This window comes from Bipolaris zeicola (genome assembly GCF_000523435.1).
Source record: "Bipolaris zeicola 26-R-13 unplaced genomic scaffold scaffold_177, whole genome shotgun sequence".
In the NCBI taxonomy this organism is placed as follows: Eukaryota; Fungi; Ascomycota; class Dothideomycetes; order Pleosporales; family Pleosporaceae; genus Bipolaris; species Bipolaris zeicola.
Window position 1 is genome coordinate 11,371 of NW_006912226.1, and position 20,782 is coordinate 32,152.

The 20,782-nt window shown below is 52.4% G+C and overlaps 9 protein-coding genes across 9 annotated transcripts; 1 reads left to right on the plus strand and 8 right to left on the minus strand.

Moving 5' to 3' along the window:
• Positions 1-242: 242 nt before the first annotated feature.
• Positions 243-1,436, minus strand: COCCADRAFT_104689 (uncharacterized protein; the record flags this gene model as incomplete). The annotated part of the gene is made up of 5 exons (XM_007717386.1): positions 243-359; positions 430-535; positions 582-987; positions 1,071-1,294; positions 1,345-1,436. 5 exons carry the CDS (start codon positions 1,434-1,436, stop codon positions 243-245), a joined length of 945 nt encoding a protein of 314 aa, XP_007715576.1.
• Positions 1,437-1,988: 552 nt separating this feature from the next.
• On the minus strand, positions 1,989-4,770 carry COCCADRAFT_104706 (uncharacterized protein; the record flags this gene model as incomplete). The annotated part of the gene is made up of 3 exons (XM_007717387.1): positions 1,989-2,374; positions 2,433-2,834; positions 2,886-4,770. The coding sequence occupies 3 exons, from the start codon at positions 4,768-4,770 to the stop codon at positions 1,989-1,991; spliced, it is 2,673 nt and encodes an 890-aa protein (XP_007715577.1).
• Positions 4,771-6,660: 1,890 nt separating this feature from the next.
• COCCADRAFT_104725 (uncharacterized protein) lies at positions 6,661-9,327 on the minus strand (the record flags this gene model as incomplete). Its single annotated transcript, XM_007717388.1, has 3 exons — positions 6,661-6,778; positions 6,833-6,988; positions 7,040-9,327. The coding sequence occupies 3 exons, from the start codon at positions 9,325-9,327 to the stop codon at positions 6,661-6,663; spliced, it is 2,562 nt and encodes an 853-aa protein (XP_007715578.1).
• A 741-nt stretch (positions 9,328-10,068) lies between these two features.
• COCCADRAFT_39599 (uncharacterized protein) lies at positions 10,069-11,700 on the minus strand (the record flags this gene model as incomplete). The annotated part of the gene is made up of 3 exons (XM_007717389.1): positions 10,069-10,731; positions 10,783-11,419; positions 11,474-11,700. The coding sequence occupies 3 exons, from the start codon at positions 11,698-11,700 to the stop codon at positions 10,069-10,071; spliced, it is 1,527 nt and encodes a 508-aa protein (XP_007715579.1).
• A 572-nt stretch (positions 11,701-12,272) lies between these two features.
• Positions 12,273-13,204, minus strand: COCCADRAFT_7772 (uncharacterized protein; the record flags this gene model as incomplete). Its single annotated transcript, XM_007717374.1, has 2 exons — positions 12,273-12,952; positions 13,060-13,204. The coding sequence occupies 2 exons, from the start codon at positions 13,202-13,204 to the stop codon at positions 12,273-12,275; spliced, it is 825 nt and encodes a 274-aa protein (XP_007715564.1).
• Positions 13,205-14,056: 852 nt separating this feature from the next.
• COCCADRAFT_28914 (uncharacterized protein) lies at positions 14,057-14,658 on the minus strand (the record flags this gene model as incomplete). Its single annotated transcript, XM_007717380.1, has 2 exons — positions 14,057-14,363; positions 14,420-14,658. 2 exons carry the CDS (start codon positions 14,656-14,658, stop codon positions 14,057-14,059), a joined length of 546 nt encoding a protein of 181 aa, XP_007715570.1.
• Positions 14,659-15,141: 483 nt separating this feature from the next.
• On the plus strand, positions 15,142-17,282 carry COCCADRAFT_7774 (uncharacterized protein; the record flags this gene model as incomplete). The annotated part of the gene is made up of 2 exons (XM_007717375.1): positions 15,142-15,419; positions 15,473-17,282. 2 exons carry the CDS (start codon positions 15,142-15,144, stop codon positions 17,280-17,282), a joined length of 2,088 nt encoding a protein of 695 aa, XP_007715565.1.
• Positions 17,283-17,534: 252 nt separating this feature from the next.
• On the minus strand, positions 17,535-18,741 carry COCCADRAFT_7775 (uncharacterized protein; the record flags this gene model as incomplete). Its single annotated transcript, XM_007717376.1, has 3 exons — positions 17,535-17,806; positions 17,878-18,293; positions 18,368-18,741. The coding sequence occupies 3 exons, from the start codon at positions 18,739-18,741 to the stop codon at positions 17,535-17,537; spliced, it is 1,062 nt and encodes a 353-aa protein (XP_007715566.1).
• A 674-nt stretch (positions 18,742-19,415) lies between these two features.
• On the minus strand, positions 19,416-20,199 carry COCCADRAFT_104727 (uncharacterized protein; the record flags this gene model as incomplete). Its single annotated transcript, XM_007717390.1, has 4 exons — positions 19,416-19,567; positions 19,625-19,921; positions 19,985-19,992; positions 20,054-20,199. The coding sequence occupies 4 exons, from the start codon at positions 20,197-20,199 to the stop codon at positions 19,416-19,418; spliced, it is 603 nt and encodes a 200-aa protein (XP_007715580.1).
• Positions 20,200-20,782: the final 583 nt, after the last annotated feature.

Below are 20,782 nucleotides of genomic sequence, written 5' to 3' on the forward strand. Positions count from 1 at the left end.
GGAGACATTTAGCGTATAATCTTTTTTGTATATGTATTTACTTTTCTTTTCTTTTTTCCAAAGGATCAATCAAGGGATATTTGATTTCATTTGTGGTATACATCGCTTAGCACCTCTACTTTGACTTTTGCCAACATCTGAGATATACTCTACTCTGGTAATGTGATCTATCAATAATGTTGTATGTGAGTATGTTTCAAAAGTGAATCATCGCTGTCCACCTTACGTATTGCGGAATAACACTAAGTGACGTAGTACTCTCGCTTTAGGAACTCATAGATGTAATCGAACTCATTGTAGCCACTAGTGGACGTATCTGCGTTTGAGAGCTGCTCTCCACACTCACCGATACTCTGACACTATCTACATGTTAGCATGGAGCCGATATGAGTGTTGCAACGTGAACAACACATGACAAGCAAGGCTTACCATGTCAGGATCGTACTTGGCGTATTCGAAAAAGGCATTGACCTTGTTGATGTAATCAGGAGTGTTGAGATTGACCTCCTGATTGCGAACTTCGTCACAGCCGTGTCTACCACTTTTAGCGCACATCCCGATGAACTCGAGTAAGAACTTACGCTACAACTCTTGCCTCAATACCCTCCTCCTTGACAACATCCATGACGAGCTTGGCAGATATGATACGGTCGGCATGTTCGAGTTGATAGTCGTCTTGGCCAGTCGAGAGAGACGCCAGGTAATTCAGGACGTGGATTTCGTCTGCACGCCTCTCACGAAGGATGGCGGCGATGATCTCTTTTAAATCTCTGATAGTATACGTAGCAGCTCCGTCGGTGGCAGCGATGTGAGAAATGACTGCGCTGTATAGCATTTTCAACGACTGCTCTCGGTAGGCACTATATCCCTGACCGTAATACGTGCTGTCTGGTAGACGAAGAAAGAGGATTTGGACATTGGATAGACCCAGAAGAGGCGAAGCAGCGATATTGTGTTTGCCGAGTCGAATCGTCGTGTTGTTGCGAACTGTATTGTCCAGGTTAGTATCAGTCAGGAAATCAGTCTCTGAGGTGATTTACCTGCGGGTGTTCCTTCCAACTTATCCACACCACTGCCCCCTCCTCCCCTCAACGACGCGCTAGACATAATCTCATATGACCTTCCTAATCCATACTCCAGCTCTTCCCTCCTCGTATCATTCCTCGCCTCACCTCCCGTATCCGCATTGAACGCGACCGTAGTAACGCACTTGAATACGAACAGATCATGAAGGACGTCCGGGTTTTGGAAGAGTAGGCTGTCGACGGTGTGGGCGGTGAAGTATATAGAGCCGCTGTTTGCTGTTAGTAAAAAGATGTTGGAGGATGGGTAGGGAAAATGTACCCAGTACATGGGAAAGGCGACGGAGTGGATGAGGCGAGGCATAGGGTCATTAGGAGGGTGAGGAAGAGAGAGTAGTAGTGGCGGAAGAACATGGTGGCGGGTTGGATCGAGCGTCAAGCAGAGAATGGAAGTGCAAGGAGAGGAAGGATCGAGGAAAACAGTGAGAGAGGTTGAGAAGGCAAGGTTTGCAAATGTGTTGTGGAATATTTGTTCGAAGCAGTAACGACGCTTTGCTTGGGAAGGCACACACTGGAAGCCATCAATCCTACCTGCAACCTCACACTGCCATAACATACAGTAACATAAACATAGCATATCAACGACGAAGCAATTGACTGCACAAAGATGTACCTGACGCTTGTGGATGAAACTGATCGTTCCTTGACTTCAATTCCCGGGCTTGTAGAGAGATAACAATATCAAGAATCTAACAAATACAAACAAAGTGTTATTCATCCTCAGGTATATCAATGCTATATAAGTCTACAAAGTGTCGTGACTTCATTACCATCAAGCGGACGCAAAACATAAAAGAATCGTCAAAAAACATCATCATAGACATACCGAAAGCCCATCATAACAGTCATTAAAATGAAAAATCTGGTATCCAAAGAAAGGTATTAAGACGTGAAACCAACAAAACACTATCGGAATATCGAAGCCAAAACGCTCTCCAAAGTATCAGCCAGCGGATCCTCAGGCCTCTTCCGCCCATTCTCGTCGAAGCGTGGTGGCAGCTCAATTGTCTCATCAGATGCATCGGATCCAGGAGATTCGTCTCGGTGGTGTCTCTTACGACTCCTGCCAGATTCCCTCGAACTTTGTGAGTTATCATCGTCTCGATGTCGCCTCCGTCTTCTGTGCCCACGATGTTCCTGGTCGCTGTCGTCACCCTCAGGAGAAGGCTCTCGAGAAGGTTCCCGAGCGGGCTCCTCCTGCGGCTCTAGATTGAACTTGACACTCTTCTCTTCTTCTGGGGGTGGTGGAGTCGGAAGAGCTGGACTAGGACTGCGAGACTTCTCTACGGGCCCTATTCAGGTATCAGCAATGATGTTCAGCACTACCGGCTGGCAGCGTCCTAAACCCACCACGTGCAGAAGCGAAGTTTTTGTGCTTGTTACCAATATGATTAGGGGCTGGAGCACTCACATTACCGTCCGTACGACGGGGTTGGCCATAGTAAGCATCGTGTTGTTGAGGAGGAGGAGGTGCATAAGGGTTTCCGACATGGACATCGCTATGAGGCGGATGGATGTATTGTGAAGGGTGGTTGGGTTCGTAAGCGTTGTTAGGTGGAGGGGGGTAGTCAGCTGGATTGTAGGGTGGGTAAGGGCTGTGAGCGTTGGGATCGACGGCGGGTGCGTTAGGAGGTGGAGGGAAATAGTTCGTCTCAGGGAAGTAGCGTGAATCATTGGTGTAGGCTGTAGATGTGGTAGGGCTCCCGTAGGGACTGTCGTAGGTCCCAGTCGAGTATGCCGAATCCTCCTCGCCTGTTGATTTCTGAGCAAACTAGTTCCGATATGGGCGAAGGGTGGACTCACGTCGTCTTTCGGCTTCCTTTTCGGCCTTCTTACGATCTCGTCTCTTTGTCGCCTCATGAGCAGCTAAACCGGCAACGCCAGCAACTGCTGCCGTCTCTGCAACCGCCCGTGCCCGACTCTTACTCCGGCTCCGGCTCTTACCGCCCGAAGAAGAAGAAGAGCTTCGTCGACGTCTACGGCGCGAGCGGGTTCGGTCACGACTGCGGCTACGGCTGCGGCTACGGCTTCGACTTCTCGCTGGGCGATCGGTGTAGATCGGATCACCGCCGTACTCTACTAAGACTGGTTCACTCACTGTACTTTGACGCCTACTACGGCTGCGCCCGGTAAGACGGGAGAGGACTGACCTCGATCTGGAACGCGACCTTGACCTCGAGCGCGATGCTTCCCTAGCTTCCTTCTTAGCCTTACGTTTCTCATAGAGTCCAGTGATAGCTGCGCCAGTAACACCGGCGGCAGCGATCGGTACACCCTGTCGAATGCGGCTTGGAGAGCGCTTTCCCTCACGCTTCCGGGATTTGCTACGCCGGCGTTCAGCGAGGCCAGCGAGAACAGCACTAGCTAGGCCAACTTCTGCCACTCGCTTGTTGCGGTGCTCGGGGTCCATGTGCTTGCTCGTACTACGAGACCTACTCCTGTCTGATACCACCGAGACGGACCTCGACTTTCTTCGGCCCCTCCTATGGCGCGACTTGCTCCTATGACGCGACCTGCTGCGGTGTCGATCTTCTATGATTGTGACAGTCTCTTCTTTCGTCTTCGCTTTGTTCCTTTGTCCAGCAGCGTAGGCAAGAGCTCCGACACCTGCGATAGCGGCAAGAGTACCAAGCTCTCTGGCCCTGGATTTACTACGGTGACGGGATTTGCTGCGGTGACGAGACTTATGGCGTCGGTGCTCTCTACCCCTATCCAAAGAGACAGATCGAGAACGAGAGCGGGAACGGTTGTTGAACCTGTCGAGAGCTACGGCACTCACGGCACCTAGCGTGCCATAGCCAAGGGCATTACCAATGGAGCCGCCAGGTGCTTCACCCTTTCTCTTGCGGTGATGCCTGATAATCTGGCCAGCAGCGACGCCAGCAAGGGCACCTGCAGCGACGTCACGTTTGACGCGGGTCTCGCTTCCACCCCAGGTATCCTTGGTTTTGTAATAATACACGTCATCGTCGCTGTAGTAGTTCTGTTCCTCATCGTGACGGTTTCCACGGTCAATCTCTTTGTATCGACGTTCATAGTAGTAGTCCTGCTCTTGTTGCTGTCGAACAACCGGTCTTTCCTCTTCATACACGGGTTCCGGAACACGCTCACGAATGATGATGGGCTGAGGGGCCTCCTCTCGGATAATAATAGGCTGCATCTGCATCTGCATAGGCTGAGCGGCTTCATTGCGGATGTAGATGGACTGGGGAGGGGCCTGCGGCTGCGGCTGCGGTTCAGGACGGAAATACTCGGTGGACCTGGAATACTTTTCCAACTCGTAGGGCTGCTCCCGGGGGAAGATTTCCTCGTCGCGCTCATATTCCCGCGAGATGCGGATCTCAGTGCGTGCTGGAGAGGGCGCGCGCTCGTACTCACGCTCATACTCGCGGTGGATGCGATACTCGGATCGCTGTGGTGAGGGCGAACGTTCGGCATAGTGGTAGTGTCTGACTTCACGAACAGGCTCGACGCTTCGCTCAATAACGTAGTCCTTGACAGAGCGATGGTCGTCAAAGTCGTTACGGCTGCGCTGGACCAGCCGCATCTCGGACTCGTATGTGTCTTCCTCGAGGGTGCGATCAGGGAGTTTGTAGCGCCTGACCGTGGTGTAGCCACCACCGCCATTGCGCGATGAGCCGGTCTCCCATTCGCGCTCGCGCTCCGTCTTCTTGTAGATGACGGACATGGGTGCGGCGGGGGAGGGGGAAAGTGGTTGAAGGGTGAGTAGTGGGGTAAGTTGTGGTCAAGGCGGAAGTGGGCGCAAAACGGTATTTGTTGCGGGCAGTGACTGTCGGCCAGGAAATGTGATGCTTGGCTATTACTCAGCCAGCGGCTACAAGGCGCTGCTGATGTGACTGTGAAAGGAAGCCCCCAGTCGATGGATTGCGCGTCGTGGTCGATTGGTGAAAAGGAAGGGGATCAGCCCACGCAGGTACACGGTGGGAGATGGGCAATGCTGGTACTTGTGGTGGGATAGCAGACGCCGGCGGGGTAATAAGAGAGAGAGAGCAGGAGAGGCGGAGAGGCAGCGAGGCAGCGAGGCAGACGACGTCAAGTGTCATGGAGAGCGGATCGCGTCAGAAGACAGGGTTGGGTTCTCGACTGCCCAGATGCTGGAACTCAGCACCCGGTTGACGTCATGGGGGTACTGTCCGCAGGTCTCGACCAGGATGCAATCAGACATGGGCCTTGGGCGCGAATGCTCTGATTGCCCATGGCCAATTATGTACGGCATGGTATGCTATACTGCAGCTTGTATAGTAGGACTAGTATGTACGATAGATGGTAAGTAGGCATACATGCAGGGGCAGTGCACATGCGACGGTGCTTTGGGGGTGCAACAACGAACGCCCTCAGCGGGCGCAATGCAATGGCAGCCCTACCATTGCCGTGGAGCGACAGCGGGAGAGCGGCCGTGGCATCATGCGAACCGGTGCCTGCACGCTGCCACATTCGCTAGAAGTTTCTTTTAGTGGGCTCAAGAAGTGACCGGACGTTGCGCCATGCCTCCGTCGCATAGCCCCGCATGCCGTGTGAGGCCGCGACCATGTGCACGCCGCCCTCGCAAACGCCTCGATCCGCTGACACACGCCCTCGCCTCGACCGTCTGACGCCTGGACGCCCGTGACGCCGCCATCGTGGCCCGTCTTGCATCCATGGTACACGGTGACTATTTCAGCCGTAGTCTGCTGCGACCTTTGCAACAAGGCAATGAAGAAAACACAATCTCCTCCCTCGCTGCTGCACAGCTTACACCTCCATACATGCTGCTAACGCCTAACAGTAGTGAGGCGACCCAACACTTCTAGGGTCACCCTGCTAGCCCTATGCATTACCACTACCTCTGATTCGATTTTGCGTACGTATGTATAGTCAAGGCAGCATCCAAGAGAGACATCAGACGACCTCTTTTTTTCTCGTCCCCTCCAGAGGCTGCCCAATCGACCCAAAGGCTGCCCACGGGCCGTTCCAGAAGATGCCACCCAACATGTTGAACATTATCGCGGCCCTACGGAAAGCACACGCGGAAGAGAGGTACCATTACGATTTAGAAATGTCCCTACGTACAAATGAGTCCATCCCCTTCCATGACCAACGGTCCGCAACTTGCAGCAGGTTGGGGCGGCATGATTGTTCAGGTTTCGGGCATCTCCTAGTATAACTGCTCAGCTCCTGCCACAGCTCTTGACAAATGTACATATCATCAGCCTCCGCCACCATCAGCTGCTCACCGGAACCACACCGCTACTGAAAAACCTACTGTGCCAAATGTCATTACCGACCCATGTGTCCTCCCCTCCTGTGGCACTGACCCCGCCGATACGGCCCCTCAACATCAACCCTTCTTCACAGTCGACAAGTCAGAATCATGATGATAACATACTAGACGCCGCAGCTATCCAAAATCTTCTATTAGAGTCAGAACAGAAGAACAATGTACAATCTCGATCCACAGGAATACCCAACAACAATGCCATATCCATCACTACGTTATATCAAACCCAAACGCCAAAGGGTTGCAACATCTTGTCCGCAAACCCCTACAAAATGCACACTTTCTTTACGCCGCTCTTGCTTAAACAATGCCGTAAACCCGCTTTGCAATAAAGTAGCAAGCCAGACCAAACGTAATAAGGCCCCCAGTAATGGACCAGAACCAGTTGAGGTTTTGAATATCTTGTCCGGGCACAAGGCTAGCTTTTGGTCAGCATCTCTCATCTTGGCCCCATGCAATCTTATGCACTTACCAGTTCATGCCCCAGATACCCGTCACAACATTCATGGGCAGCACAATAGTACCCAACACCGTTAGCTTGCCCAGAATGTCAGACGTCTTTTCTTGTCGCTCATTCATCCGGATGTTGATCTGCGCCAGGTAGTTGCTATGCGCGCGAGAAAGAAGACTGTAATCCTTTGTTAGTTTGCGTCTCAAGCAAGCCACGCTTCAAACTTACTTTTCATAGTGGCTCAAGTTGCCAGTCATGGTAACAATGTGATCTTGAATATCTCCAAGATACATGCCGATTTCGTTGCGAGGTGCAATGTCCCACTGCTCGTTGCATCTCTTTGCAAATCCCTTGATGACATCGGCCTTGTTGCCCAACAGCCGGTACAGGCTCATAACCTTCTTTCGGCACTCGCCTACCCGACGCAGCATGTCTCGGCCCGTGTCCTGCTGGGACTTGACCTCAGGCGGATCCTTGTAGTGCGGGTTGTTGTAGCTGTGATTCTTTTCCTTCTCCGCCTCTTGTTCTTCATCGCTCGAGTGAAGACGCAGAATGGCTTCGTCAATGTCGTCGACTTCTTCCTCAATCTTCTGGATCATGGGTGCATACGCGTCCGTCACATCGTCAATTATGGCATACGAAATCCAATCAGGCGACAGAACCAGGTAGTCTGACAATTGGCGGATGCGGCGACGAACGTTTGCAGGGTGCGGTGTCAAGGAAAAGTGGAAGCTTATTACACCTTCCCGGAACACAACAACGTACAGGTTGACGGGATTCAGATAGTCTTCACTGTTCTCATCCTGCTCAAACGTTCGATAGTTGATGAAGTAGTAGTGCTTGAAGAGTTCGACCTTTTCGCGTTGTTCCTGCATCAAGATGTCCTCGGATGTCAAGGGGTGAATGCCAAACGTCTTGGAAATGACCTTCATCTCCGTCTCCGTGGGCGACATGACATCCAGCCACCACGCAGGTCGTGGGCCGTAGCGCTTCGGTTTCTCGTCCTCAGCCTTTGGTGTTTCTGCTGGACGCGGCGTCGTGGAGCGTGTCTGCTCTCCAGACGAGTGCTTGCCGTCCACTTTGGAAGCCGATCGCGAATTATGTCCATTGGTACCCGAGTGTAGCATATCATCCTCCGTATCAGAGCTATCGCTAGTGTCTTCGATAATTGGGGGATCCGGGACAAACAGATTCCTGAAACTTTGACCGGGCTGCAGCAGTTCGCTGATGCTTTGACTATGAATGGTATTGTCAAAGGTTTCGTTAAAATAAGTAAATCGATAGGGTGCATCGCTCGCCTCACGGTGCCAGACGCGCCGTCTGGGACGCAGACGGCCTTCGACCATGAGCGGTTCGCTAACCTTGCGCATGCGCATGCCGTCCATGGTCCGCTGCTCCTTCTCCTGGTTTGCCCATGCCTGTAGTACGTCGAGATCAGGCCAGCGGCGGCGTCTCCGTCGGCTCGTAGGCTCACCAGTCGTCGGCGCGTTCATATAATCCTCGTGTCCTATTTCAGACATGGCCTCGTGTGGGAAACAGACATCTTCAAGTGCCGTTGTGGTCATACGACGTCTCAAGTCGCAAGCAGAGGGAGGCGAGCCTCCATGTTCGTCCCCGTCAATGTTGATCAATGCATCGCGACTTCTGCTGCTGGGTCGGCCGGGATCGGACATGTGGTCGAGATCTGTTGGGATCATGACATCGTCCAGTCCGGAGTGGGGTTCAAAGGTCGGGCTGGTGGGCACGGACGGGGGGTTGTTAACATCGTAGTCGTTGAGGTTTGTGGCAGAGTGATGGTGCTGGGTGAAGAGGTCGGGTCGGTGTTCAGGCATCGTCATGTGCTTGGGAGCAGACAAGGACGTGCCGCTCCTGCTACGTGCATTGCCGCCGTTTGAGCCATAGCTTGTGCCTGACCTGATGTCACGAACAGAGGAGCTCATCAAGGGGGTCCTGTCGTTGGTGTCGTCGTCTTCGTCGTCGTCGGCGGCATCGCTGTGGTGAAGCAGGTCGGGGGTATGTGAGAGGCGCGACCTTCCGTACGAGTTTGCTGGTTTCGAGGACTGCAGGCGTTGAGGGTTGGGGGTGGGCTGGCTCCCCCGAGGCGGGTACATGGACGTCACAGGCACGCTTGGACGACGCGTCCGGATGGTGGGCTGTTCGCGGTGGTCCAGCAGGGCTTCACTCTCGAGGCTGGTGTTGCTGAGATTGCTGTGGGTGCGGTAGAAGCTGCTGCTCCCTCGTGACTGGCCATGGCTGGCGGCGTTGGCGAGGGTGGGACGCTCATCCATTGAGTCAGCCTGTGGCAGATCGGCTCCTGCGGCAAAGGATGGGCGACGATTGCGCCTCTTCTTTCCGCCACGATGCGTCTTCTTCTTCTTTTTGGGCAGAGCAGAAGCAGAGTCGGCGTCTTGTCCTTGGCGCGAAGCAGGATCCGAGGCTGCAGCTGTCGCGTACGAAGCATGACCTGAGTTAGCAGCGCTGGCGGGTCCAGGCCCAGTGGAGGAATTGGACGGCATTGCAGCAAGGCGCGCCTCGGAACGGCAGCAATGGTGGAGCTACGATGGGTGGGTGATGGGGCGTAGATACAGTTGAGGGCCACTGGGATGCAGACACGCAGGCGTCTAGAAGTAGGGGCGCACAGGAGGACGAGCAGCGCAAGACGACATTGTTCATCCAGAATCTGGCAGTGACGTTATGGGGGGCCAGTGCTGCGGTGCGTGCGTCCCCCAGCTCTTCATTGGCCCAGCTGCCCCAGCTTTCTGCCCGTTCGCACGCTGGGAACCGCCGGTGCTGCGCCTTGGCGGTGCCCTGCAAGCTGACCATGGATATTTGTGCGCTTGGATGCGCTGATCTCTGGGCCGGCTTGCAGATTGCCATGATGAGAACATGGCATTGATTGACGTTTGGCCGTCGTGGTGCACATAACAGATGTCGTGTGCGCGGTTTCCTCTTTCGGACACGTAGGCCGAGGACAGACGGGGGGCCAGTTTCAAACACGCTACCATTCCTTCGCCCTTGAACTGATTCGATACAGATTCGCTCCTGGCTGCACAACCATCCCGATGAATTATCTATCATATAGCTACATCACTAGTAATTATCCCATCAATGCAGGAAGACAAGCTGCATGCCCCTGCTCCACCACCCGCTGCATGCACAACCAGCCCCCTCTTCATTGCTTTTCACATGTCGCCAACCTTACGCTGCATACCGCCATTCAACGCCATGATAGCCATTTTCTCTTACCATTGACCCCACTACAGTACATATCGATACATTGGACCATAGTTCTCTAGTCCGACCTGATGGACCGCCTCCCCGCCCTTTGCAGCTTCCTGCATCGCTGATTTTTGCTGCGCCAAAGTCCCGTATTGTCTATCCAGCTTCTTGTTCTCCCACGCAAGTAGAGTTCGCAACAGGATAGCCAGCAGGCAAAAGAGGAACATGAACCCCGCGCAAATCGACTGGCCTTTGACATACAGCGGCCCCTCTGATTTTGGATACAGTCGAGTTCCAAGTACCGGCCCACACTGCCCAATGAGGTTCGCCATCATCAGGCCAGTCCCTCTCCGCGTATCTGTACCCTGGTTGTTCGTGATCCACGGCAGAACATTGCCAATGGCCGGGAAGATGCCCGCAGCAGCTAGGAAGACTCCAAAGTATCTTGCTGCCACAGCCTTGGTCGTAGCCAGGATCACATAACCAGCACCCCCGATTGCTGTGAGTATGGCAATCATGATACCGCGCTGTTGGGTGCGGTCGGCAATGTAGCAAGTCCCAATGACAGCAAGGAAAGAGACGAAGAAGGGAGGTGCTGTTAGTCCCTGTGCGTGCACGTGCGAGAATCCCATCTCAGTAAGGATGGTAGGCAAAAAGACTGGTAGCGATGAGAATGCTACGTTGCCGGAGAAATACATAATCTGAAAGATTGTTAGTTCGCTCGATGTACCCAACGAGTTTACTCTACTTGCGCCTAGGACCCAACTCTTCAAGTCTAGTACCGCTTCCAGCATTTCCCTCCACTCAATGCTTCCAATTCGATTCCCTGTACCCGCCTGTACCACACCACGTGCTTTGGCAACAGTCTTTTCCTCTTCGGTAAGGAATCGCGCTTTCTCTGGGCTGTCTGGCAAAAAGAACCATGTCACAACAGACATTACAACTGTCGGAAGTCCCTCCGCGAGAAACAGTACGCGCCACTTTGCAAACGAAGGATTTCCGCTGGTAATACCGTAAGCCAGCGCGCCCGAAAATGTGTTTGCTAGCGGTGCGGCCGACAGGAACAATCCACATCTCAGACCGAGCTCGTGTCTGAGATAAAAGAACGAAAGCAGGAACGGTACGCCAGGCCCAAAAGCGATTTCAGCAACCCCCATGAGGAAGCGGAGCACCATCATTCCAGTCCATGATTGAGCTCCAGCTTGTGCGCTCGATATCAGGCCCCATGTGAAAACGCATCCTGCAGCCCAGCGATGCGGAGGCACGACTTTCCACATGACGATGAGGAAGCCAAAGACGATGTAGGAAATGTAAAATATCGTTAGCAGCCATGAATATTCCGAGCTACTGAGGTGGAGGTCCTCTTCCATACCGGCAATGCGCGCGTTTCTATGTCTTGTGTAAGCAGTTGGATCTGAGAAAGTTCTTGATATGTCGCATTACCCAATGTTGGATCTGTCGAGAAAGGCAAGAAGATATAGCGCTGATAGCAGTGGGACAACGTGTTTATCCAGTTTCCGTCGTACACGTTTCTCAATGACTGGATCAATCTCTCTCATAACAGGCGCATCTGGAATATTATCTCCGTTCTTCTCAACTGCCACCGTTTCAACCTTCTCTTCGTCCCGATTATCGCTTGCATAGTATCTCTTGGTCGAAAACGGCGCCATCATGAGTCCGACGTATTCAAGGACGAGAAGGAAAGCGAGACGGCACACAAGATGCACCTAGTCACACATCGGATGGCCGGGAATATATAAGAAACCTAAGCTTTACCCCCGGAATGCTTCCCCCAAATGCCGAGACGACGTCTGACCCATTGCGCCATTCATGATAGGTCGAGGGTCCTACAGTTGAGGCAAGGATGTGTGGGGTTCGGTGGAGCGATCGACAATGATGAGCAATGATGCTCAGCGGAAACAGGCCCGCCGACACCGGAGTCTGGCCGAAGTTAACGACATCAGGGTGCCCGAGCGTGTGCTGACTGCAATTTGGACAGCTGTACGCCCATTCCGCTACACATGGGCTGTAAGGTCGCGGTTCATATCACCACACCAGATCGTGTTGAGATGAAAGCACCGTAGCACGGGGTCATCCGGTATCCACGATTCCCACGCACAGCTGACAACACAACTATGGATCCTTGGAATAATGATATACTACTAATACTAAATTGCTTACTCCCGAAACTTAGGATCTAGTCTTACATTGTAACGCCGAAAGACGAAAACACCCTCGCAAATCAGATGGAAATATGTTGCATGGTTTGCCCCGGACCAACCTGCGGGCCCAGCCTGGGTAAGGGCTTATATTTATGCTGCTGCACCGGCGTCCGGCTTTGTCCTGGCAATGTATTCGTTCCTGGATAAGGTTTCTTCGGATCTGGTTTCTTTTGTTCAACCGGCGGTGTAAACGGCTTCGGTTGGCCTGGCTTCACGGCCTTCTTCTTCTCGGTAGGATAAGCTGGCTTAGGGATGCTATTATTCGGAGCAGCAGATGTCGGACCTGGACCCTTGAAAGGGGGGATAGACTTAGTAGCTCCGCCGAGGGCTTTCCGACCGCCTCCTACAACACTACCCGGGCCTTTTGTTGCCGTGGATGAAAGAGTGCCGATTGTGCTATTTGCTCGGCCCACGACACCTCCAGTCGCTTTGGATGCGGTGCCAGTAACACCGCCAATGGCTTTGTTGACTCCTCCCGCCGTCTTCTTGGCTCCACCAACAGCTCCTTGTATTTGATTGCCGCCAGGATACTTCTTCGCGCCCAAGGGTATTCCGCTTGTCGGTGGTTTGACGTTTACAGGTGTGGAATTCGAGCGCTTCATTGCGGGCTTACGGGCAGTCGAGGGCAGGGCCTTTGCTGAAGGCTTATAGGGCTGGCCTGTGATGGCAGTGCCATAGCTAGTTGCCTTTTTTTCTATGCCTAAGAGATGGGTTCAGTCAGTGTTTCCTAAGAAAAGTCGAGGACATGCGATTCTATATGAATCTGAAAGGGTTCTAGGGGTGGAGCAAGAAAGGAGTCAAACCTACCGGTTCCTATGCTCCTACCGCTATTCTCAATCATATCTCCAGCTTTAATCAACGCATTGCCGCCAAATTCGCCCGCCGATTTCTTTCCCGCATCCACGAACCCCTCGACAGAGTTCCAGATGATGTTTGAAATGAAGCTCGTCATTTTCGCAGATGCAACAAAACAAGAGAGAGTGTCGACGACTAATCTCTAAAGCTGGCAAATGCAATGAGTTGGACAATATCAGTTACAAAGCAGGGTACGTAGCAGCTCTACATGCAACCCTAACGTAGAATACAGTATGTAGTAACAAGTAAAGTAAGTAGTAAGAAGCTCAATCTTTCTCCCAGAACACAGCCATCACTCCAGACTGACCCAGACCCTCTTTTTCCCCCAATTTGCCGCCGATCTCTTGTCATTGCGGCAAAAAGTGCGCCACTGCGCAACTCTTTGGAACCGGTTTCGAGAATGCAGGGGTGCGTGCGTGCGACTACCGGTGTACGCTATCCCGCCGCAGCAACAACCCCCGCATTTCCATGACGTACGCTTTACCACAGAATGTCCCGCCCAACTCAGCCATGGCGCGTGTCGATTTCTGGTACAAGACGCAGGTTTTCTTTGGGTCCTTTGGGCGTGATGGGGCCCGGCTTGCTGCAGTAAAGGGCATATGTGGCAAGTGCCCATTTTGCTCCTCTAGTGAGAAAGACCATTTTACTTTTGTTTCAGGGGTAACCTTACCAGACTAACATCACGAGACCGCAACTGAACAGGAAAAGAGTTTTGCAGTACCATTAAAGATTTTCGTTGTCATTCTCATCTATAACTATTCGTACAAAAAACAAACCCCTGCTTATCTGCGTTTAAAGAAAAGCCACCTATTTCGGTATACATACGGGAAACACCGCCTCCAAACGCCACTTTAGAATGAAAATAGAAAATGATAACGTGGTGAAAGATATGATATGCTGTCATTCAAGCCCGAAAACAAGCAAGGGAAAAGAAAGCAAAAAAGAAGAACTAAGCACCCTGCCTAGCCTTCTCAGCACAAATCAGTGCGATGATGCGGCTCAACTCGGCGCTCTGCGCAAACTGCTCCTGCTTCGTCTTCTCGTCCACATCCTCGCATGCAGCAATGTCGTTGCTAACAGTCAACATGCGGTTCTGCAGTGTCAACAGCTTAGACAGCGTGTTGTCAAGGAAGGGCGCGCTAAACGTAATGTTTGTAGGTGAAGCGCCGCTGTTGGGAATGCGCATTTCGAGCTTTCGCGGGGGCTTGCGAGGCGCGGCTTGCGGTTGCACGGCGCCGTTTTGTTGTGGCTGAGGCCTTTTGAGACGAAATTTGTCAGTGAATGGTTTTCTTTGGAGAGAGAGGAGACTCACTTTTCTCGCTCGACAAACGTCATGTTTTCTGCCATTTCGGCGACGCGGTTGGCGATTCTCGAGGCCATGATGGTATAAGGCGACATTTGGGGGTGCGATGCTCCGTTTGTGGCTCCGTTTACGGCGCCGTTTGTTTGGGGCTTCTTGGTTGCGGCTGTGCCTGCCTTCTTGACGTTTCTTGTGGCAGTCGTCTTGTTGGGGGTGTGTCTGACGGGCGCTGATGCTACTGAGGCAGGCATTGTGGTAGATGTGTGATGTTTCTTTTGAGAATGAATCTGATGAATACGTGTCAATGGAAAGACTTGGAATGTCTGCCAATACTGCACATGGGCAGGGTTGGCTGTCAAGGGGGACCACTCACTGCTTAGTCAAAATGTGGATGATGGCTCTGAGAGGAAATACAGGCGATGCTACTGAGGAGCAAATGTATACTGCGGAGTGCGTATATTATTTAGTGAGGAAGCTAATGAGCTAGCAGAGAGGGAATGGTTATAGTCCCATATCTTGCTTTGGCGTGGCCATAGTGCACAGCGCCACACATCGACGTCATATCGCGGCTGACAGACCAGGGTTGACGGGACACAAGTGGAGCCGCCGTCTTGATCTCGACCCTGCACTGACGTCGCGGGTCGCGGGTAGCCCGTTACTGGGGGGAGGGTGCGAGGCCTTTGTGTTTGCCGTTTGAACATTTGAATGTTTGCGTGTTTCTGCTACTCTTCAAGATGCCACCAGCGACAAAGAAGCCTACGCCCGCTACCAAGTCAACGGCTCCCAAACCTCCCGCTAAGCTGTCGACGGGCACTGCTGCAGGCCAATCAGCGAACAGAACACCAGTGCCGGCATCTGTCAAGAGGAAGAAGAAGGACGACCTGGGTGCTGGGCTGCGAATCTCAAAAGACAATGTTGATGCGCATCCAGCTGGGCCGCCGCGCTATGGCGAGCTGACACAGGCAGAGAGAGCATTCACATTGGCCTCGACCTTTTTGTCTGGAGTGCTAGCGTATGCATACCTGGCCGTCGCCTTTGGGGTACAATCAAACTGACGTATCGTAGCATAAGCGCTTCACAGTTCCTAGGCGCGCCGTTGAAACTCATCGATCCTCAATTCTACGATGGGTATATGGCCTATACCAAAGAATGCTTCGCCATCCTCATCACCTGCCTGACCCAATGGTGGGCGCCAACAGTCGTCCGCGTCTCTGGAGACTCCACCATGGTCGGCCAGCTCATCAAGCGCAAAGATGGTTCTCTTCAATGTAACTTTGCCGACCGTATGGTCCTCATGGCGAACCACCAGCTTTATACCGACTGGCTTTACCTATGGTGGATCGCCTACACGAACAACATGCATGGCTTCATCTACATCATTCTGAAGGAGTCGTTGAAGAACATACCCATTATCGGGTGGGGCGCACAGTTCTACAACTTCATCTTTTTATCGAGGAAGTGGGAAGAGGATGAAAGAACTTTTAAGAAGCACCTTTCCAAGTTGAATAAGAAGGGAGATCCTATGTGGCTCATTATTTTCCCCGAAGGAACGAACCTGTCTCCGACGACTCGGGAAAAAAGCAAGAAATGGGCTGAGAAGAATGGACTCCAGGATATGAAGCATCAGCTACTTCCTCGCAGCACTGGTTTAAAATTCTGCCTCAACGAGCTGAAAGATACTACAGACTGGCTTTATGACTGCACCATTGCATACGAAGGTATACCACCGGGCCAATATGGACAGGATATTTTTACCCTCCGCTCCTCGTTCTTCGAAGGCCGACCCCCGAAATCCGTAAACATGCACTGGCGCCGCTTCCGTCTCGCCGACATTCCCTACGAAAACACACACGCATTCGAAGTGTGGCTAAGAAACCGCTGGCGAGAGAAGGACTACATGCTTGAATACTTCAACCGCAACAACCGGTTCCCCGCCGAAGACTTTTGGAAGGACCACCTGGACATGGACATCCGGAGCGAGTCCAGCCGCAGCAACGGCAAAACCATCCGCACCGTCCCCCGTCCCGCAGTCCAGATCGAAACCGAAGTCAAGAGCGGCAACTGGAACGAATTTGTCAAAATCTTTGCGCCAATCACATCCATCATGATGGCCCTGACCGTCGCCTACGGCGCCTCTCCCGACGACATACCCATACCCGGCGGCAAAGAATTCTTCGAAAATCACATGAAGATGCTCCTAGGCCAAGGCACCGGCGATATGAGCAAACTCCCTAGCCCGGATCAACTCGAAAAAATGATCGAAGGCGCTGCAAAAATGGGCGCCGAACAAGCCGCCTCTCCAGACCAAATGTCAAACGTCCAACGCCTCACTCAAGAAAACCTCGCGAAACTCGTAAAGGAAACAGCAATATCAAGCGGCGCCGTCCTACCAAACGGCATGCGTCGTCCAACCTCAACGATGCCACCACCACCAAAGACCCTCCAACCCCCCAACACAACTGCTAAACTTCCAATCCGTAAAGCCCAAAGCGCCACCGCCGCTGCGACAGGACCAGCAACCAAGAAACCCTCCCCTTCCACCCCTTCAAAACCCAGCACCCCCGCAAAGAAACCCACACCCAACGGCCCCACAAAGGACGTCCTCCTCGCCTCAGGCGTCACCATCAAAATCCCCCAAACACAAGCTGAGCAAGCGAAGCAAACAGGTACCGTGACTCTCAACAATGGCCTTGTGATTAGAGTTGATAAAAAGGAGATTGAGGAGGCGCAGAAGAAGGGGAAGGAAAGTCCCGGAGGAGGAGGCACCGTGGTGACGAAGAGTGGGGTGCCGATTAAGATTACGTCTGGGAGTGGGGTGGGGAAGAAGGTTGGAGGGGGAGGGAAGAAGGTAGGTGGTGGACCGAAGAAGATTTGAGGATATTGGGTCAAAGGGAAGGGTAAAGGGCGTTTTTTTTGGGGGGGGAGGGGTTGGTTAGGTCTGGGATATATTGGCTTCAGCGCGGAAAGGCGGCATGAATGATTGTAAATGAGGGATGGCGTTTTTTTGGTTCCCTTTTGATATATCATCTTTAAACTCCTGTCATTTTATATGTACGTACAACACTTCTCGATACCATGATCCTTTACTCAAAAAATAATAATAATTCATCTACACATATGATTAATCTCACCTCTTCTTCTTTGCCAACTCTTCCTGCTGCAACTTGTGCATCCTGGCCCTCGCACTCTTACTACCTCCCATTTTGGGACCTGAAATCGATGGCGCCGCACCCTTTGCTGCTGCTGTTGCTGTTTTACGGGCTGCGTGGTGCTGGCGTCTTGCTTCCATGGATTCGAAATACTCGGTGCGGAATTGCTCGACGAGCGCGTCGTCGGTATTTGTATGGGTGGAGGTTGTGGCGAGGGGGATGGATGGCGCGGGGGAGTCGAAGTAGTCGACTGTTTGTAGAATAAAGTGGTTAGTAGGAATACAAGAATGGATAGAAAGAAATATGGTGGGAGAGACATACGCTTTGCCTCGCTAAGTACGGCCTCAACCATCTGATCGCGCTTCTTGTCCTCGTCCGTCTTCCCACCCCCTCTCGACTTGCGCCATGCATAGCCATACTTGTCTCGTGGCGCCTTGCCCGCCGGTTGTTCAGGTTCGCCTTTCTCCAGTCGTTTCCAAGCCTGCTCGATGCGCGCTCTGGCTTCTGGGCCCAGATCTACTTCCTGAAGCTTGCCCTGGCCCGCTGCCAATCGCTCGCTATGTTCCTTATCCACCGGATTCTCTGCTCCCGCTGGCGCACGCGCGGATGTTCTTGAAGTAAATGTATGCTGTAAATCCGGTGCGATGGCTGCTACTGAAGCTTGAAGGTGCTGTGGGATAGGCCAGCCGTATTGACGATAGTTCTTTTCAGCCATGCGGGCTTCTACGTATTCCGACCTAGCACATCAGTGTCTGCACTTGCCACACCCAGACGCGCCGGCCTTTTGGGCCCTGTCGAATGCTCCACTTACATTTGCCTGTCGTCGCGATCCACCACCTGTCCCGTCTGTGCGACAAAACGTCCCGTATATTGGTCTGGTCGTGGTGCGTCGTCCATGTGAACCATGTGCGTCAGGGGAACTTCTGCCTTGCGCAAGCCTTCCTTCGGGCGATCCCGAGGGCGCTTTCTGTTGCGGATTATCTCTTTCAGGTTGGGAACAGACTCTTCATCGTTGTTGGCTTCGGTTGAGTGCGACGGCGCGTGCTGCAAACTGGTTGCATCTGGAGATTGCGAGGTGACGACGGTAGGCGCATCTTCTTCAACAGCGACACGCTTCGGATGGGTAGTCTTGCGACGCTTGAAGCGTATCGCAGATGCTGAGCTGTCGTCTTGCACCGTCGCCATGTTCCGGAAATCTGAACGAGTTTGTTATGAAGTGTGTAGGCTGTCCGGGAGTGTCGATGTGTTAAGGACCGAGGTCGCGAATGGTATTACTTGGTAACAGGGTCCACACCGTCATTGGCAAATACTTTTACTTTTCTCACCGGATATAGGCCTGTGGACAGAGAGCAGTGCTCCTATTACATTGCAACACTATGTTTGAGCAAGAGCAGCAAATAGTGGTTCGGTCCGTACCCCAGAAATACGCGTCATGGGTCCACAACGCACTATCACACAAACGCACAATCAGATGGACAATGAGATCTGGAGCACCTGCATGGCGTGATTCTCACCTTACACAGCCAGTTCCCCGCCAGTTCTCCTCACCAGTATTTAACATTTCTCAGCCCTGTCACTTACGCCATTGTGAACATTCTTTTTCTCTCAAATACAATGTACATACTTCACGAATAAGCCAAACCGGTATATCTCAATATTCAAGTGTTTTTGTTCATTGCGATGATAATTTAGGTATACTTTCGGCTTGACTGTACAATAAGCCAACATTCCTAACGCACAAACGCCCTTGCCCCAATCAATACATTGAGTAACGAGAGACTAACATCAGGTTTCTCCATAGGCCACTTTTCGCCCTTCCCCTTGGTGTCTTCGGTATCACTTTATGCTAAACATGCTTCTTAGGCCGCCGCAGAGGACACAGTCTCGACTTCAACCTTTGGCAATGGCGCCGACTTGCCGCCCAGATCTGTTTGTCGTGCCTTGGGGTTCTTGGTGTAGTAGTTGGAGATGGCGGACTTGATGGCGTCCTCGGCAAGCATAGAGCAGTGCACTGCAGCCAGTTAGCATCGTCTCATCACACATAACTTTTGGCCGAAAAAAAACTCACGCTTTACAGGTGGTAGGCAGAGCTCTTTGGCAATCTCTGTGTTCTTGATCCGCGCCGCATCCTCCAATGTCATGCCTCGGACCAACTCGGTCAGATAACTCGAGCTGGCAATTGCGCTGCCACATCCGAATGTCTTGAACTTTACATCGCTGATGGTGTTGTTGTTCGGGTCAACTCGGATCTGGAGCTTCATGACATCGCCACATGCGGGTGCGCCGACGAGTCCGGTGCCGACATCGCTATCAGTCTTTGACATTGAACCGACATTTCGTGGCCTGTTGTAGTGGTCGAGCAGTGCTACGCATGTTAGCTGAGTATTCTCATGCAATTGCTGTTATCGGATAAGATTGGCCCAATCACAGATGAATCTTGCAAGCTCCCCGATATCGCCATGCCATCCACCTCCAGGTCAAGTAGGCAAAGGGTGACTTATCTTTCTCGTGGTATTGCCGCCGTCCGACTGCTGATACTGCGGGTGCTGCTGTGCGGATGGGCGATGCGATGCTGGGTCTCGCGGCGGTTGCAAGTACTCGTCCGGCCTGGGCAGGCACGGCTGCTGCGACTCTCCTGAACATGATGATGGACTCGGTATGCGCAGTTTGTTCGTTAAAAAATCGATATTTGGCAGTTTTTGTGGTAGCAGGTAGGTGTTGGGATGTGTGTGTAGGTGTGGCGGAGATGATAGATGGCGACGGGCAATAGAAGTACTGCGCGGAAAAGCGTGATCGGCGACGTAATCTGTGCGCTAACTACCCCACACTTAGCACATGTCTCATGGTCGGCCAGTCGAGCCGGAGATAACCCAGCACCGACAGTAGAAAGTCCGCTTGAAGCTTTCGTTGCTGCTACAGCGTCACTAGTAGTATTTACTCAATATGTGCTGCGGAGTAGTAAATTCAGAGCCGGCGCATTTATCTCCTTACATTTCTAGTCAAAACAATATTGTCGTGGTGCTGATAATTTATAGTAAAGGGGGCTCGGTTTGGTCTAGGTTCTCCGGTTTCACCGATCGACCGAGAACATGCAGCATCAGCCAAAAGCTTCTATGTCGCCGCAGAGCCTAGCCGCTTCCATCCACGACATACTTATCACATGGAAACTTTTGCTATTCATACATTCCGCATCTGCTGCACCTCTACAATGCTAACAAAAGCCGTT